Source organism: Manis javanica, chromosome 14 (genome assembly GCF_040802235.1).
Source record: "Manis javanica isolate MJ-LG chromosome 14, MJ_LKY, whole genome shotgun sequence".
NCBI classification, from domain to species: domain Eukaryota; kingdom Metazoa; phylum Chordata; class Mammalia; order Pholidota; family Manidae; genus Manis; species Manis javanica.
Window position 1 is genome coordinate 77,318,711 of NC_133169.1, and position 19,472 is coordinate 77,338,182.

Genomic DNA, 19,472 nt, shown 5'->3' on the forward strand with positions numbered 1-19,472 from the left:
ACAGGAGAACTTGAAGAATTTAACAAGTTTGATGAGCATAAAGGCCATGTGGTGGAGTCATTAGTATCAAAGGAACAGAGTGTTTGGAGGAAATAGCAGCCAACTTTGTCACCGGCCAAAGAGAGAGTCCCAGGGGAAATGAAGGCAACAGAAGCATCAGATTTAGTAGGAGGGCCACTGTTCGTGGGAAACTTTGAAATATAATTGTTGGGAGGTGGAGTGGGGAGGAGAAACCAGCCGTCAGTGAATAATGAATTGTGTTGACCTGGTGCTTAACAAGGCATTTCTCCATGTGGTTGTCATGGGTCAATGCCTACCCTCAGTGGCCCGTCCCGTTGCTAGGTGTGGGTCGGCTCTTCCCGCAGGAAGCCTCTGAGGCCCAAGTGTGGACCTGCAGCCCCAATTTACTATATTTACTATCCAGTATCTCCTTTAAATGTGGTAAGCGGGTTACCCTGTTTGGGAAGGAAGTAGGGGATTGCCTGAGAGTGAAAGAGATGGTGGGGGTGCTTCTGAACTGGGTTTTCAGAGTGTAGCTAGGAGTGGAAGCCTGGCCTATGACGCGGAGGGCTGTGTTCGGCTATCAAAAGCTCATGCTTCTTTTACTTGACTCCTTTTTTGTTCTCCCTCAATATTCAGTGAAGTTCCAGTCTGTGGGTGGTTCCCGAATCTTCCTCAGGGTGGCTTATTTTGGGGTGGGGGCGAAAGGGTGTGATGCGTCGCCCGGGCATGTGCCTGGCTGGCTGCAGCAACCAGCAGTGAGACGGCCCCAGAGGCAAAGGAGAGGCCAAGAAGGGCCGGGAGAGCGGCTGGCGCTTGACAGGGCCTAGGGCTGGGGGACGTAATCCTGGCTGCCTCCCTCCTTCAGAGGTTAGGGGCTGGGGGGCGGAGCTCTGTGGTGCGCTGGGTGTTGGGGGCGGGGCCGGGGGCCGAGAGGGGGCGGGGCGACCGCCTACCCGTGGGGCCGCCGCGCCACTCTGCGTCCCTTAAGTTTCGCTTTGCCGGGAAGACCTGTTTCGTGAAAGAACTCGGAACCAGAAGCCGAGAGCCCAGCGTCTCCAGCGGGTTAAAGGCTCAGCCTCCGGCCCACCGAGGCGACGCGGCAGGTTTGGGTTTTGGTTTTCTTAATCGCTTCTTGTCCAAAAGATAATTTGGATAAAAATGCTTGGGCTGGCAGCTGCGGGCTAGTTTTCAGGATTATAGTACGTAGGACTTCTCAGGTGTTTCTTGGCAGAAAACTTAGAAGGTAAAATGTTTCGAACTATGATAATGTTACCGCTTCAGGTGGCGTGTTGGTTTATCAATGGAGCTAAGCAACTGCGTGTTGTACATTTAAACTCGGCGGTAGAGGAGCAGATGGAATAACGCCTGCCTCCTTCTGAAGCAAAGGAACTGGGACTCCTACGTTCTCTGTATGGAGCTTGAAGTACAAACCACGTCTATACCGTCCGGCCATTTGCTTCACTTCATCTGATGAGTCACTTGTTCCTCGTGGTATTTAAAAAAAATTTTAAACAAATATTTGCTGATAAATTTCGTTTTTAAAAATTCTCTCTTTGAACTCTTTGAACGACTTGTCTGCAAGTTTCTATTTCCGCGCCTCCGATTTCCTCCTCCCGCGTCTCCTCTTAGGCTTTTTGTCTCCATCATCACGGTGTCGTTTGCGGGGTGCAGTGTCGGTGCAAGCTCTCTCCTCATAGGACGGTACCTCCTCCGTATTCTGCCCTCATTTGGCTTCCCGGGCACCGCCTTCCGCATTTCCTCCCACCTCACCGGTCACTCCTGTGTCCCTCTCCTCCTTTCCTCAGCCGCCCAGGGTTAGATTGCCCCGGGGCGCAGTTCTCTCTTTCTAGCCATACTTCCTTGCCAAGGCAATTTCTATCCTAAACCATCTTCCACGGCCATAAATAACATCTATAAACGATGACTTCCAGCTTTCTGTCTCTAGCTTTACTTTTGTCCTGTATTCAGCTGTTAACTCAACATCCCCACTTAGAAGTTCCCTGGGCATTTAAATTTACTGTGTCCAACAATTCCCGACTCCACGCCCACTCTCTGCTTCCCCTCAGTTACCTTATTACAGGAAATGTTACTGCCATTCAACTAAGCTGAACCTCTGGGAAGCAATCTTGACACCTCTCTATAGCTCACACTCCACATTCAGGCGTTCAGTGAATTCTGTTGACTCCACCCTGGAAAGATATCTCTAATCTGACCACATGTCACTCCCTCTCTAACAAAAACCACACATCTCCCTTAATGGTTTGACTGGAAAGTTTCAAATTTGGTCTTCCTGCTTCTGCCCCTGCTCCTCTAAAGTCTAGCTCCAAGCAGCTGCCATTTTTAAAAATGTGTAATCATCACTTTCACTTCCCTTCAGAACATTCTGGTGGCTTCTCATCAAAATCATAAAAAACCAAACTCTTAGGATAGCTTCAAAGCCCTACATAATCTAACCCCTAATTCTCTGATCTCATCTCCTCTTTCCCATTTGCTTACTCCACTGTGGTGACACTGATCTTGCTGCTGTTCTCTGCCTGCTTTGGGGCTCTGCCAGACCATCCCAGGTGTACACCTTCCCATCCCTCGCTCCCCTGCAGGTGCTGTCTCAGGGTTTACCACCGTGGTCATGTGGGAACATCCCTGTGCTACTGACCCTCAGGGAGGGCTGCTGTTAGAGACCGAAGGGTATTCTCCAGTATCCCATGAAGCTCATGGCACCTTCCAGTCATTGTTGGTTGCTGAGGTTCTCTAATACTAAAATTGCACAGCTTCCTCCATTTTGATAAGATATACAGTTTGCCCTCATATTTTGTATTTTTATAAATGTTTTTCCTGATTTAAAGAAGATTTGCCCTTTAAGGCCAGTTCTCCTTTCTAAATACAGAAAGTGAAAGAACAATATTTAGTTTACTGAAAAGAATATGCAATGATTTTTTCTTGGCAATCCCTTTGCAACATAAGAAGCAATAGTAACTGATACGGAGACATTTTGAATGGCACCAGTAATAGGTAGTTTTATTGGGAAGAAGAAAATGAAGGAGCTTGGTCAGAGAATATCATATAAGTTTTTAAATTGTGTAGTAGTAATTAAGTTAATACCAGAATATCAAGATTTTATAGGTTTATAAAACCATCTGGAATGTACAGATATGGTACATAAGGAATGTACTATCTGGGCATCAGGTTACATGATCTCTCTTAAAAATACACCTAGAAACTATTGTACTATTTTTTTTTAATTTACTAAAAAGCCATTTTTTTTCAGATAGCATTATCATTGCAGAAAAAAGATGTGTGTGTATGTGTGTGTGTGTGTGTGTATACACACACACACACACACACATACACAGTTGCCCCTTGAACAATGCAGGGGTTCAGGGGCTCCCACACTCTACGCAGTCATAAATCCACATACAACTTTTGACTCCTCAACAACTTAACTGCTATGGCCTCTTGTTGACCAGAAGCCTTACTATTAACATAAATAGTCAACATATATTTTATATGTCATATATATACAATATACTATATTCTTGCAATAAGGTAAGCTAGGGAAAAGAAAATGTTTTTTCAAATTGTCACAAATATCCAAAAATTTTTCTAGCATATTTATTGAAAAAATCTGCATATGAGTGGACACATGCAGTTCAAACCTGTGTTGTTCAAGGGTCAGCTGTATATACATACACGTATAGATGTATGTATATTTACACATCTACCATTCACAGATAATCAATGTTACCTTTTTGGTATACTTCTTTCTAATCTATTTTCTCTACAGCTTGTTTCACAAAACTGAGATCATACTGTATATACTATGTTATTGTCTGCTTTTTTCACTTATTATAACATTTTCTCATGTCACTAAAGTGATTCATAACATAAACATTTTTAATGACTTAATAAAATTTAATCATATGAACAATATGACATAGTTCATGTTGCCATTCCCCAATTTTTAGACATTTTGATTGTTTACCTCTAGCTATAATATTATGTACAAGTTCTTTAATAATAAAACATCTTACCATATAACTCATATTTCAAAATTGCAATAAAATGTTTCCAGAGACAGGAGAAAGCTGAGCAAATTTGAGAAACTGAAAAAAAGATCCATATGTGCGGAGCTGGAGGAATAAAGAGGAGAGAGGCATGAAGTGAGGTCAGGGTGGGAGGAGTCAGATCACACAGGGTGTCATTTGCCACATTAAGAAGTTTTGTGGATGGTGACTAGACTTTGTAGCATATACAGATGTTGAATTATAATGTCATCCACCTGAAACTTACATAATAAAAAAAAAGGAATTTTGATTCTAAGAGAAGTAGGAAACCACTGCAGGGTAATAAGTGGGAATAATTTGATCAGATGTATGCATTTAAAAAGATTGTTGTGGCTGCTGAGTGGAGAATGGGTGAGTAGATTGGCCAAGAGTGGACCTGGGAGATCAGTTAGGAAGCAGTGGAGTCGACTGGGGAGAGATGTTGATTGAGGGTGAAAATGTGGCGGAGAGGGAAAGTAAAAAAGCTTGAGGTGGATTTTGGAGGTTTCCTAGGCAGGACTTGGTGACGGCTTAGATGTGAAAGTGTAAGAGAGAAAGGGAAAGTGTCAGTGAGCCTCAGGTTTCTGGCCATCATAACTGGGCACATGGGGGCAGGGGCATTTACCATGATGCAGTCAAGGAAAGCGAAGTGGCAGCCATCTCCCAGGCTGGCAAGGAAGACCGGAGTGATGTGTGATGCATGTTAGAAAGGAGATGTGAACAGGGTACTCTGGGCGTCCAGAGGAGGAGTTAGAAGGAAATGCTTCCTGCCAAATACGATCCTTGAGCTGTGTCTTGAAACGAATGTACCGTATTTATATTCACATGATTTTTAAAAATATAACATAATTGCTCATTAAAAAAAGTCTTAACAAGATATGTTTGGATTGGCTACTCTCTATTCTGATCGAGTCAACAATAGGTAATATATATGAAATACAATAATGTGTATAGTAGGGATGAGAAAGAGCTGTTTGGCTGTTTGAGTTTCTAGGAACCTCACAGTACCTAACACTATAAACCTAATATTAGTCTTGTATTTAGAATTGTCTCATTCATTCATTCATTCAAAAGGTATTCTTCAATACTAACTATGTGTGAGATTCTGAGGTACAGCAGTGAACAAGATAGAATTTACAGTCTAGTGGGAATGGTGAGAATCTAAGCTGATAATCATACACATACTGAATTAATTAGTTGTGATTAGTGCCATGAAGGAATATACAGGGAGCTAGGCTCCTACAGACCCCATACCCTTAACTTTTTAAATATAAGGTCTGGAGCCTAAAATAGAGGCACTGGTTTACTGGGACTGTAAATAAGAAGCAATGGACAGTGTTTGATAATTAATCCTTTTTACACTGGGCATTTGCTATCCTTATGTATTCTTGGCAACCCCCAAAAGAAGAAGAAAAATAAATGACAGCTGATTCTCAGTAATATCATTTCAGTGTAAGATCAGGTAGATTCAAATTCTGCCCATCCTATTCCTGAAAGTATTGATCACCACAGTTGGGATTTTAAAAATATTTCCAGTGTGAAAAAATCAAAGGAAGTCTACATATTTCCTCATCTGGCTGGCACAGGTCTGTTTGTTGTGTCCTGGCAGCCTGGCAGTGCTTGGCACTCCTGTGCTGTAGTCAGGGATTGGCAACCTTACTTCTGGAAAGGGCCAACAGGGAATATTTTAGGCTTTATGGGCCATATAGTTGCTGCTGCGATTATTCGACTCTTCTCTGTAATATGAAATTAGCCATAGACCCTACATAGATAAATGGGCATGGCTATCTTAAAATAAAACTTGATTTACAAAAATAAATGGCAGGCCATGCTTTGCTGCTGAGCCCCGCTGTGGTTCCCTGCCCTGAATTTGGGTGTATCAGTCACATTGAGTTGCAGACAACAGAATTTGCTCTAGCCAGCTGAAGCAGAGTATTACATGGTGCACAGCATCACTGGGAAGGGTGAAGAGCTACACCCCAGGTTGAGTTTCTAGGAATCTCACAGTATCTCCTAGCAGAACTGGTCTCAGGGAGCTGGGGCATTTGCCACACCTGTGAAACCTGCCAGATCAGCATGCTGACAGCTTGTGACTCACACCAACTCTGCCAGAGTCTTCATCAGCACAATAGTTGCCTCCCTTCATGTTTAACTCAGGTAAATGCACCTGATTGGCAGAATTTAAATTACATCTGGAATCATAGCTGCAAGGGAGTGTAGGAAATACAGCTTTTGGTACCTGGAGTACATAGAAAGCACTAGAAGAAGGTACACTAAGAAGAAGTTGGAATAAATTTTGGATGAGCGTATCTGCAGTGTCTGTTACAGAATGTAACACATGTATCCCTTCCCCCCTTCTTTTCATATCTACACTTCTAGACAACAATAGTGATAACAGTAGGCACTCTCCTGATAAAATGCATCTATCCCTCATAAAAACAAAAGTGCACTCACCTTTTCCCTGGCTGGTAAAACCTGAAGTCCTCAGGTCACTGCATCATCTTTGGCGTTCATCACACTCTCCAGAGACCTGGCACACTAAAGAGCTATGTGGCCTCTCTCTTATCCTAGGCAGTGGGGTGGGGGGTGCTTGGAGGTGGATGGAGCTGCCCAATGACCAAGAGGGTAACAGCTCAGCTCTAAGAAGTTCCCACCCATATTTTCCATCCTTTCTCTCCCTGTTAGCACATCCCCCCTCCATTTCTAAGCATTCTAAGTTTCTCCTGATGAGCCACCCTCCTGACTTTGTGTTCCTTTGTAGCTGTTGGTACTCCTTTCCTTCTTAGCTAAGCGCTCCCCTCTCCTCCCGCCACCACTTCTGGCAGATGCTTGAGTACCATGCACACACCATTCCTCTGTATCTGCTGCAGTGAACTGCAAGGTGCCACAGACATTGGACACTGACCACTCTTGAAGAGCTCTCCTCCCTCAGTTTGCAGATGCCATTCCGTGTCTGATTTTCCTGACGCTCCTTAGCCACTCCTCAGTGTGGCCCTCCTCCTCCGGAATCCCTCGGGCACTGGTTCTGTCTTCAGCTCTCTTTCCTTTCTGCCTATTCTTGGTTACTTACAAATTTGAGCTAGCCTCAAATTTTATCCCCTTTCAAGATGCTCTCCTAAGCCCTGGACCTACACGGCCTACTAGGCAGCTCCTTTTCTCAGTATCAGGTACCCCAAGGTCCCTGTGTCCCAAACTGGGCTAACTGGTCACATACCTGGCCCCCACCACGCTCATCTTCTGGAATGGCAGGACCACCCCCCAAGTCACTCAAGTCACAGACTATGGAGGCATACCAGTTCGGCTTTCTGTCTCCCCTGGTACCCCCTAGCTGTCTTTGTCTCCACTCTCATTTCCTTAGTGCAGGGCCCTGCTTTCTCACCTGGGTTTGTGCACTAGCCCCTTAGCAGATTGTTCCCCTGATTTGGGGCCTACAGTCCTCCAGCCACTTCTCCTTACTACAGCTACTCTGACCTAAAACAGGTCGGATCATGTCACTCCCTGCCTGACACCTACCAGGGGCTCTGTCTGCCAGCATGATCCAATTCAAAGTCCCCAACAGAAAATAGTAGGTCCCTTGAATTCTGTTTCTCCATTCTTACTGCTCACCAGTACCCTCTCCCTTCCCACCCCCACATAGTGGACTTGAGCTATATAAACACCTAGTGTGAAATGTTGCTAACATACTTTGCTCCCTGGTGCCCCAGTGTTTTTGCAACTGCTGCCCCTGCCTGGAAAAGGTGCCCTCTTGGTCTTACTAATTAAGTCTTCCCTGCTGCAGGTGTCCTGCCTGAGTGCTTTTGTGGCACGTGTTGTGCCGAATGAAGCAGCGGTGCAGTGAGTCCTAATTACCTGCTGATCCTGGCTTCATATCCCTGAAACCAAGCGGGTCTTGGTGCAGTTAGTTTTCAACAACTAGTAATAGCAAAACTTACTTACAGAACAAGAAACCATTGATTTTACGTGTACTCGCCACAAGGTAGTGCTGTCCAGATAGGAAAGAAAACTTAAGCTCTCCAAGGCAGAAGGATTCCAGTACTAGATGCCTTTAATTTTAAATGTGTTAAATTTCAGAGGCAGTGATTTAAACACCTCAGCTTTTCTCCGTGGTAAACGCATGGACACACCGAAAACTGTATATGTGTATGTCTTTTATTAACCAAATTATTACGGATCATTATTTTACTACTGCTGGGGAGCCTCTCTTCCCAAGTGGTCATAATGTTTCAAAAATGAAGGCATTAACTCTTAATTCTAGGGCAGAGCACTTAAGAGAGGATTGTATTAGGGCTCTCCAGAGAAATAGGACAGAGAGAGAGAGAGAGAGAGAGAGAGAGGAAAGGAGGGAGATTTGTTTTAAGGAATTGACTCTCACCATTGTGGACTGTCAAGTCTGAAGTCTGCAGTCTGGAACAGATGCAATGGTTGAGGTTGTAGTCTTATTTCCAAAGGCTGGAAACTCAGGCACATTTGTGTGTTGCCCTCCAGAGGCCAAATTACTCCTCCTGGGAACCTCAGTACAAATCCTTCTGAAATTAGGATGGGATTACATCTCCATAAACTCACCATAATCGGAAATATTGTACAATACAATGAATACATCCAACCTATGGAACATCTTCGCTCAGCCTAGCCTATCTTAAATGTTAGCTTTCAGTTGGGTGCAATCATCTAACACAAAGCCCATTTTATAATAAAGTACTGACAGTCTCCTGTAATTTATTGGAAACCATCCTGAAGGTGAAAAACAGGATGGTTGTGTGGGTGCAGAATGATCGTGTGTCAGTCATTACCTGTGTGATCATGGGCCTGACGGTGCTGGGCTTGCTGCTGGTGGCCAGCATCCCAGGAGAGTATTGTGCACATATTGTTAGCCCAATAAGAGATCAAAATTCACAATTCAGAGTACAGTTTCTACTGAATGTGTATTGCTCTCACACCATTGTAAAGTTGTACAATCCTAAGTGGAATCATAAGTCAGATCATCTGTATTGCTCTTAAGGGCTTCACTGAAGGTCCACCCACATTGTGGCGCATTCTCAGCTTTACTCCAGATATACTGCTTTAAATGCTGATCACCTCTAACATATACCTTCTGCTCAAATACGCCTGGACTCGTATTTGAGCAAACATCTGGGTACCACAGCCTTAGCCACACTGACACATTAAATGAACTCTTACAAAGGTCAAGATGGTGAAAGGAAACTTCACACTGAAGAGAAGCCCACATTGAAGCTTCCGTTTTTAGCCAAGGACAGGGAAGAGGGGGCTGTGGGCCCCTGGAGATGTATGCAGGAAGGGAGGCATCCTGGGAGCATCCCCTGAGCCCTCCCCCAACCCAGATGCCCTCTGCCAGGAAGTGAGTCAACACGGGGCTGAGAAAGAGTAATAACCTTGCACACACGGTGATTTTATCCCACGATGCCATCCTGTATTATTTATGATTCAAAATGAGGCTGAGGTTTGGGGTAGTCCTCAGGGGAGGGGGTGTGTTTGCTTCCTGTTTTACCCAGAATACTGAAGCTATCAAAGAGAACTTCCCCAAGTGTTCACTGCCACATCCACCCACCCACCTGCGCCCGTACTCTGTTGTTCTGCCTTCTCTTATTTGTACTACAGAAAGCTGTCCTCTTCCTGCAGAGGCAGACCCCCATCTGCGTTAGATCCCATTCCCTTTTGCCTACGCAGGAAATCAACAAAGTCCCTTCTCCCCCACACTGCTGGATCGTCCATCTCCACCAGCCCTTCCCCATTAACAAGCACACATCTTTACAGTGGGTCCTATCTAGGCCCCACTTGCCCCTCCAGTTCTTAACCCATTTTTCTCCTTTCCTGCATGACAAAACTTCTCAAAATAGCTTTCCACGCTCAGTCTCCAATTTCTTTTTTTCTTTTGAACCCTACCAGTCAGGCTTTTATCAGGTACAGCCCTACCAAGTCTGCTCTTATCTGAGTCAGTCCTGTTCCCCATGTTTACGCATCCATTGGTCCTTTCTCAGCCTTCATCCCACTTGACCAATCATAAGCATTTGACGACACTTTGATGCTCCCTTTCCCTTGAACCACTGTCCTCCCTTTGCATCTGGGCTCCACACTCCTGGTTTCCCTCTGACCTTCCTACTTAGTCATTTTCTGTCTTCTTTGCCGGTTCTTTCTGTTCTTGATCTTATACCGGTGGAGTGCCCTAGGGCTCAGCCCTTGGACCACTTCCTTTTTCTGTCCCTACTCACATCCTTAATGAGCTCCTACAGGTTTTGGGTTTTAAATACAGTCTATACACCAATAAATGCCAAATATACATCTCCTGGGTGGACCTCTTCCCCAAACTCCAGAGTCTTGTTGTGCACCCTGGTCCAAGCCGTCATCATTTTCCTGTGGGGTTTCTGCAGCAGCCTCCTAACTGGTGCTCCTGCTTTTCCATTGCTTTCCTTCTTTCCCTCCCCCAGTGCAACACATAGAGGGACCCTGTGAAAACTCGGGTCCATCATGCCATCCCCCTGCTCAGAACCTTCCGCCAGCTTCCTCTGTCCATTATCTTGTCCTCTACCCCTTGCTTCCTGGGCTTCCTCTACACCCCCCCCCCCTCCTGCTGCTCCTCAGACATCAGGTCCATTCGCATCTCAGGTCCTGTGTGCTTGCTGGGCTTGGCCCTTTTCCTAGATGTGTGCACAATTACCTCTGCCCTAGTCGATAGCTTTATTTCAGTTTCATCCCTTATTCCCTGACAAGCTTATTTAAAAACAAACGAAGCTTCCCTCCAGCGGTCCATATTAACCTTTTCTCCCTTTTTCCCATAACACTTAAACCTTCTTATACACTATAGGTGTGCATGTATATATATTATACACCCTATTATATAATGTATAAGATAGGTATCTCCTTTTTTATTGTCATCTCCCCCTCCCTCGGCTTCCCTTAGCCTTGACTACCTGTGGTAGTCCTTGTAACATTCACAAAAGACATGATTTCTTTTCCCAATGATCTGTATAGCATTTCTTTCTTAGGGCCTAGATGTTAATCATTTTTTTGAGGTCTTTTCAGGTTGTTAAATGAAAGTTGTCATTTTTAATGTTTCAATGAAATTGACAATATTCTTCTGCTTTGTTATTTTTTGTTTCAGAATGGCAAGAAATGGCTGAGAAATAAATAAAGCTTTCCCCTTCTGACCTGAGTATTTATAATGGGTGTCGGGAAGTCTAAAACAGATCCATGCCCTCTTACTCTCTCTTGGGGTAAAAGCCCCAGTGTGGAGACAAGTCAAAGACCTCCTGAGTCAGATGCCAGGAAACCGGAAGAGCTCTCCCTGTGCGGTGTTGCTGAGCATAGCAACCCTGCAGAGCCACCAGCAGGAGAACGGGAGAGAGCCGGGGCCGAGGCAGTCGAGGATTTGCCTGAGGAGGAAGCGGAAGAGGATGTGTTCCTCAAGTTTGTGATACTACACGCGGAAGACGACATCAACGAAGCCCTCCGAGTCCAAGATCTGCTACAAAACGACTTTGGCATCAAACCTGGAATAATCTTTGCAGAGATGCCATGTGGCAGACAGCATCTACAGAACTTAGATGATGCCGTCAATGGGTCTGCCTGGACCATCTTATTATTGACTGAAAACTTTTTAAGAGATACCTGGTGTAAGTTCCAGTTCTATACGTCCCTAATGAACTCCGTCAACAGGCAGCACAAATACAACTCGGTCATACCCATGCGGCCCCTGAACAAGCCTCTGCCCCGGGAGAGGACTCCCTTTGCTCTGCGGACCATCAATGCCCTAGAGGAAGAAAGTCGCGGCTTTCCTACACAAGTAGAACGAATATTCCAGGAGTCTGTTTATAAGATTCAACAGGCTATATGGAAAGAGACAAGAAATATGGTGCAAAGGCAATTTGCTGCCTGAGATGGAAAATGCAACACATGGCTGGCTCTCTCTTTGTAAAACAAATATTGATCTTTACTGGAGAAAGCAAATTTCTAGGGAAAGTTTCAGTAAAAGAGAACCACTCTTACAGAAACCTATGGAGCACAAGAAAGATAAATTTCTGCAGGGCAGTCTACAGAATCAGGTTACTTTTTGATGTTTTGATAAACTGGAGATTGTCAGTTTCAAGAACTTTCATGGTTTTCCTAACTAATGAGTATGACAAAGGATATTCTTAATTCCCGTTCTTTGTATTGAACCTTAACCAAACACTTAGAAGACAGACCTTTTAGAAATGTTGTTAACACTGCTGTTCTCAGAGACCATGCAGAAGAAAATGGCCCCCCGAGAGACGTGCCATCCAACCTCGTGAATGTTGCAATAAAGCCTTCCCGATATATTGTCACCCAAAAACAGGGATAGTCAGATGGAACACTCAGAATATTGAGTGCTGATAAATATGAAATAAAAAATAGATGTGAGAATGGTAGGGCTTTGTAAAAGAATCCGATCGAATGTATCTTCCATTCTGCTGGAATTTGCATATTTGGGGGCAATTCCCACAGTGCTTAGCAGCCTGTTGGTCAGGGTGGTGTTCTGGTTCGGGGCTCCACAGAGTGGTGCTGAGATGTCCCCTCGAGCGCGGGGCTCTCTGTGTTAGTCATCACCTGCAACCAGGTTTGTGTGCAGAGCTTCTGAAGGTATGTCCTGGCCAGATGTTCTCCTTTAAATTCAGTAACCTCTCCTATGGCAGCCTGTACAGTTGCGTCTCACACACATGCTCTATCCAGGAAATATTTCTTAAGTAGGTGGTCTGAGTAGCATGACTGTGTGTGTGTGTGTGTGTGTAGATTATTTTTAGACCTGGGATAAAAGTCGGAGATGTGTTTTATCATGTCTTCTTCTAATGTCCTAAGTCATATAGCAAGCCAGAGAAGCCCTCACTGCCCTTCTGCCCCTGTTGAGGTTGAGGGAGAGCCGTTCAGACAGGGGACAGAGTGGATCGTGGATCATGTCATGCAATGAGAAAAGCACCTGATGCAGGATCAGGAGAGCTGGTTCTGGTCCAGCTGCCATTGAGGATGAATGCCACCATGGGCAAGCTGCTTACCCTTCTTTATCCATGAAACAAGGATTTAGATGGAACTCTAAAGGCCTTTGTCTTCAACCAGAGTGTGAACAACTAGCAACCAGAAAAGGGAATAAGCCAAAAAATAGAATTTTGTAATGTGATGTGTAATATCATAGCTGCAGGAGGGTTTGTGTATGTTTACAATGAAAGGATACTCTTACACGTTTGGTGTAATTGATTTCTAATGCTGTCCATTAGTCACAGAAAGAACTATAATGTTCCTTGAAAATATACTTCTTATAGGGACCTGGAGCAAAGATAGTGTGCCTGATTACACTTTCTCCACATCCCTACTGCCCGTCCCCTCTACTAGCGCTGGGGTCTGCTCATGTCTTTCTGCGGTCTACCGCTTCATAGTCTTGAGCCCAAGTGGGGGGGGGACTTCTGTAATCCTGCAAGTAAATTTGATCTACTGGTACTTACTGAAGAGGAGGATGTTTTCACTGTATGTGACATTTTTTTTTCAAGTCCCTGTCTATCATAGAAGCTTACTACTCATGTTACTTGTCCAGTTTTAGTAATCACTCATTTTTTTCCATACTGTTTCCTGTATCTCAAATTTCATGTGCTCATAAAACTTTAACCGCCCACCCTTCATTCCTTACAAAGTTGGAGCAATCCATACCGAATGGTGTTTCTTAAATAAATGTTTTTTTTCTTAACTCTTGACTGACCTTGATTATTTTGAACTCCAGTGAAGAGCATGGAAACATATTTTGAAGAGGCCTCAATCTGTCCTCCTCCATAGAGCCCCAGGCCCAATGTCTCCCTCGATTGGGAGTTACTTTTTTATGATGAAGAAAAATGTTAACTACTGAATAACCGCATATATTGAAATTAGCAGTTGTGACAAGTAATTATCAAAATAGCTAAATGGAGGATGAAAAGAGGTAAAAGGCCTGACCTTAGTCTAGTGTTTGTGTGTGACTATGTCCATATGCATAGATTTAGGTTTGCACACACATATGGGGAAATTGTGTAAATTTTGCTGCATGCTGGACAGCTTCCTTTCTGAGTGCTCTGTGGGGCTCACTATCCACCCTGGGCCTTCACAGAAGAACCTGAGCATGCCTTGTGTGCCAGTTAGGATCTTTCAGCTGTAAACACAGAAAACCCAATGCAACATGACCCACCCCATAAGGTAAACATCATCTAAAGAGGTCCCCTAAGGTGTGGTGCCTAACAGGTGTGATTAAAACCCCAGGTTTATATATGATGGAATATGGTTCCATTTTAAAAAATAAAATTCTGATGCGTACTACAATGTCGATGAAGCTTGAAAACATTATGCTAAGTGAAAAAAGCCAGACGCAAAAGGACAAATATTAACTGATTCCATTTATGTGAGTTACTGAGGATAGGCAAATTCATAGAGACAGGAGGAGCAGAGGTGATCAGGGGCCTGGGGAGAGGAGTAGAGAGTCACGTTTAACGGGGCAGAGATTCTGTTGGGGATGGTGAAAACGTTCTGGAAATAGGTAGTGGTGATGTTTGTACTGTTGAAAGGACTACTGCCACTGCATCATGGTATGTTTAAAATGGTAACTTTTACATAGATTTTACCAAAATATAATAATCATGAAAAAACCCAGGTTCTTTCCATCTTTTTGCTCTGCCATCCTCAGTGCTCCAGGAGAGCCCCTGTCCAGTGGCCCTGGCTGCCCCAGCGTCGGACACTGTCTACAGACAATGGAGTACCCGCCCAGCCTCCCAAGAGGCCATTTGCCCTCAAATGGGGCAAAATATTTCTTCACTGTGTTATTGAAAATTGCTTCTACACGGTGATACTAAAAACCCATCTGACTTCTCGTTGGTTTCACTTTTTAAAATTCTCTCCACTTGCTCTGGGGGGGAGACATGCCCTGCACCCCCTGAAGCCCCACTGCTGTGGAGTGACTGCCTGGGTTTTGAGTCCCACCCATCCTCTATAAATTGTGATTTTAAGTTAGACCCTACCTAGCCTTTCTGGGTCTCAGTGTCCTCATCCAAAAATGAAGATGATACCATAAATATATATAAGTAATTTATATAATATATAACTATATGATCTATATTATATATTATGTATTGTATGTAATTATGTAAGCATAATTTATTTTATAATTATGTAACTTTATGTACTTTTATATATTATATATAATAATAACCCTGGTAGGGTGATCTTGAGGACTAAATAAAATAATGCATGTGAAGCCCTCCAATAGAACCTCCTAGCTCCATGCTGCTGGAACTACTATTGTTGCCTCCATATACATCTAGGCTGTAACAATGGGATGGAGGAGAGGGCAAATATAATTCCCCACAACCTGATTCTTGGAACCCTTATTGCTTGTAGGGGATCAATTTTAAACAAGGAGAGAGATGCCGGGCCTTGTTTCCATGTCCAGGGCTGTTCCCAAACAGGCCCTGGAAATCATGAACCTGCGAGGGCCCCTGACAGGCAAGGGCTGTGCAAGCTGTTGGGGTAGGTGTGAGAGTGGAGGGAGTGGGGGCAGGGAGGATGTGAGCACAGGGCCCCCTGGCTGAACGAGTTTGGGAAGACGGGCCCTGAACTAGAGAAGCAGGAATGCTGAAGCTGGGAGTGCCGGCTGGGAAGTCGGGTCAGGGGCTGGCCCAGGCAGGGCCACTTTCAGCTGTGTGTCGTTGGTCCTGACACTCAGAAGAGGTAGATTGATTTTGTACATGTTTGAATGCACAGTGGGCCTCTTCTGGAGCGCAGGAACTCCCAGATGATCTGCCCTGGGGGTACAGGCCAGATGGAGCTGAGTTAGACTGTTCTCCTCCCGGGGGTGGCAGGGCCACTGAGAGCAGCACCCAGTTGCTCTGCTCCCTCCTGTCCTGACCAACCAGTTTCCTGAGTTCGAGGTCCTTCATTGGGCCTAATCCCTTCCAGCACCTCAGCACTGTTCTCCAGTGCAGCCCCATGTTCTTCTCTTTTGCAGATCCTCAGTATTAGTTGATCCTCAGCATGGACCCAACACCTCCTGGAAGGGCCTAGACCTGGGTGCGTCAGGACAGACACACTGGTTACAGAAGTAACGTCCTTGGGTCCCTCTTCAGTTTCAGCTCATTGCTCACCCCCAGGCCTGGTTGCTGATTGTGAGCATTGTTCCAAAGCCTGACGGTCCAGTCACCTCATCTCCAAGTAGTAAATACTACATCCACATGTGGGTGAGGTCTTGCCCAGCCATCTCCCTGCAAGAAGAGGTCAAAGTGACTTTCACAGAGGCACTGTGGGGAATTCTGTGTTGCAACCCTCGTGCCAAGGATATAGGGTGGCTCGGCATGAAGATCCAGTTCAAGAGAATCATCTGTGCAGTAAAGAGACCACGTGTCACACGTCACTGTGGAGGCAGGCTATTTCTGACTTCAGGTGAGGTCTGTGGATCTGTGACTGAGGTGGGACCAGCCCAGGGCCTGAGAGAAGCTATTGTCACAGCTGCTGTACTCTTCAGGTGAGATGGCATTTTCTGTGGGCCATCTGAGTGCCTTTCTTCATCACTGTCTTATTACCCGGTCTGGGCTGACCCAGAACAGGACTGTTCCCTCTGTACTTGTGGGAAGGATTGAAGGGCAAGGAGGAAATTTCAGAAAGCTGCCAAGCACTTGATGAAATGTAACCCCTGGCATCTGAAAAGTGACCTCTTTAGCCAATGATTAAAAGGAAAAACCTAATACAAGAGAACAGATTTTGTCCATGAACCTGATGCTACTTAGGAGACAGCAAGTAGAAAATCGTATTAGGTTTCGGACACTTAGTAGCTGGAGAAGAACAATATTCTTATATACATTTTTATTCTAAGTTATATTTGGAAATCTGCATTGTCCCTTAACACATTAAGTTTGAATTGGAGTAAATAGGACTTGGTAGTGCCATTATTCATTAACAAGAACTTGAAAATTATTTGATCAAAGCTCAGCAAGTGAACCTGGGGGGAAAAATAGAAGAGGGTTGCTTTCTCTTCTCCTTTGCCAGTGCACTGGTGCTCACCGCTGTTCACTCCAGCATCTATACCTGTTCACACCTCTCTCCCTTTCTGGCATTAGCTACAAGTGTTCCAGGAAAAATAACTCCTTTATTTGGTATAGCACTCTTCTTGTTATCTTCAAAAGAGTCAGCTCTGAGTCATTCTACTCTGAGGTGGATAAATAGGAAGGCTTTTCTTTAGCAAATAACAGGGACCCGCATTTAAGCAGTTTCATAATCTAATTAGGAATGTTCATCCCAGCTACCTACTCAACAGGTTTAAGACAAGGACATTTCTACAAAGTAGCTCATCCTAGGCAATTTCCGTGGATACCCTGGGCAGGACACATCAGCAGTGCTGCAGATTTCTTTAGCATATTTATTAATAAAAAACACTTACATGAATGTACAATGATGTGATGGTTGCACAATTCTGTAAATACACTAAAAACTGTTGAATGGTACACTTCAGATGGGTACATCTTTCGGTATGTAAAATATTTCTCAATAAAGAATGACCAAGCAAGCCAAAAATGCACAAACTACAATACAATGCTACAGTGACTTGGGACACAATTTGGCCATAGTTAGTAATTGTTGAAAATGGGCCTGTCTTGTGAACCCAACAGTCCTTTCTCTGGATTTGTACACTAGGGACACTGTCCCCCAAGTACCCCAAGAGGCACCTGTAGGGAGGATGTCTATTGTCATATCCTTTGTTACAGTGAAATTGGAAACTAAATGTCTGTCAGGAGGAGAATTTAGAAATGCATTATAGTCAGTTCCTCCAGTGAATACTATAGAGCATTTAAAATAATAAAGCTACATACATCAACATGGGTAAATGTCAAAACATAGTGCTAGAGAGGGTGGACCAAGTTATATTATGAACAATCTGATGTCATTTATATAAAGTTTTAGGATATAAAGGACGGCATTATTTCTTAATGGATACACATAGGTGATGGTATATTATTTTCCATGCTTCCTTGTTTGTTTGAAGTAGTCAGTCATACCTGAACTTAGCACACCCTTCTAATTGTGTTAAGTGCTGTAGAATTTCCTTTTGCATGCGGTGATTTGAGGAATTAAGAAAAAAAGGAGAACTCAATAGACACATACTTTAGAGAAATATGTATATATGCTGGTAATAATTTTTTGTCACCTACTGTGTCAGGCACTGACATTATCTCCAACATTTCCCAGTTTCTAGATGGTTAGTCTGATTATGTCCAATATGGAGTCCCAAGAAACTGAAGCTTGATGCATACATTATAAGCACAGCCCCACAGGCTGCTAGATGATGGAGTCATTAGAATATCAGGTGATCTGGATCCAAAACCAGGCTCTACAATGCTGCTTTCCAATGCATCCCTGTGTTTTCTCATGGTGGGGAATCTTAGGAGAGGTCAGTGGTATAAAGAGGAAACCATAACAATTTCTAAGGAAAAACAAGAATGGCATGATGAGATTGCCCTATTTTAGTCTTCCTTGCCTAGTATGAATAACTCATGACCGGGAGTCTGGAGATATGTGTCCTAACTCCACGATGTTGCTGCCCAGCTAATGTTTCCAGCCTTCAGTTTTCAGGACTGGAATCTTGTCCTGAGTTTTACTTAGTCCTCAGAAAATTTGAAGCCAGACCACTGGATATTCTACTGACCTGACAATCTAGCAGCCAGTGACCTTGGGCATGTAACTTACATATCGAGCTTCAGTCCTGTGTCATTTTTCTTTGGTTTTATTTGCTTTCTTTGCTCACACGAGATGTTATATATATTAAATGAAACACTGCTTTGATTTAGAGGGAGGAAGAAAAATGAGAGGGACAGGATAAATGGGAATCATATTTATTTTAGGAAAATTAGTGTTGCACAGCTCCTGGATACATACAACTGTGGGGTTTTTCGTGCCTTCAGAACAAAAAGGTTGATCAGCAATGTATGAAATATCGACTAGGAAACAAATAGAGACTGTCACATACACTGTGCTCTATGAATTTCAGGAGGGGCTAGTTCTAACAAAAATTATTGTTTTTCATGCTTAGATGACACTAGGTCAAATTACTATGGCATAGAATGCCATCTGTGTTGATGAGCCTGCAGCTATGAAAGTACAGTATTTGGGTTCAATCCTAGTCCTGCCATTTACTCCTCAAGTGACTTTGAGCAAATTAAACTTTCTATGTTTCAGTTGCCTCATTTGTAACTTGGAAATCATAGTAATGACTACCTTTTAGAGTTGTGAAAAGTAAATGAGTTCGCTGGGTAAAGTGCTTATCACAGGGGAATAAGACATTCTGGGCAGTCCCTCTCATCTGACCTTGCCCGTTATTCGTGGCTGGCTGTTAAGCAATTAGATCCAGATCTTGATAGTTGCCCTATTTTTTTCCCTTCCAGACCATATGGGTTCACTTCC

The 19,472-nt window shown here is 44.0% G+C and overlaps 2 protein-coding genes across 4 annotated transcripts in view; one reads left to right on the forward strand and one right to left on the reverse strand.

Annotated features, from left to right (window-relative positions):
- Positions 1-19,472, reverse strand: part of LOC118972704 (uncharacterized) — a 95,320-nt gene that overhangs the window by 37,317 nt on the left and 38,531 nt on the right. The window lies entirely within an intron of this gene.
- On the forward strand, positions 326-13,749 carry TICAM2 (TIR domain containing adaptor molecule 2). Of its 3 annotated transcripts, none has more exons than XM_017677598.3 (3): positions 326-441; positions 1,285-1,494; positions 11,161-13,749. In XM_017677598.3, exon 3 carries the CDS (start codon positions 11,221-11,223, stop codon positions 11,932-11,934), a length of 714 nt encoding a protein of 237 aa, XP_017533087.1. In that variant the 5' UTR covers positions 326-441; positions 1,285-1,494; positions 11,161-11,220; the 3' UTR covers positions 11,935-13,749. The 3 variants fall into 3 exon arrangements, with proteins under 3 accessions (XP_017533087.1, XP_017533086.1, XP_017533085.1); XM_017677597.3 differs by lacking the exon at positions 326-441 and adding an exon at positions 949-1,106; XM_017677596.3 differs by lacking the exons at positions 326-441; positions 1,285-1,494 and adding an exon at positions 950-1,106.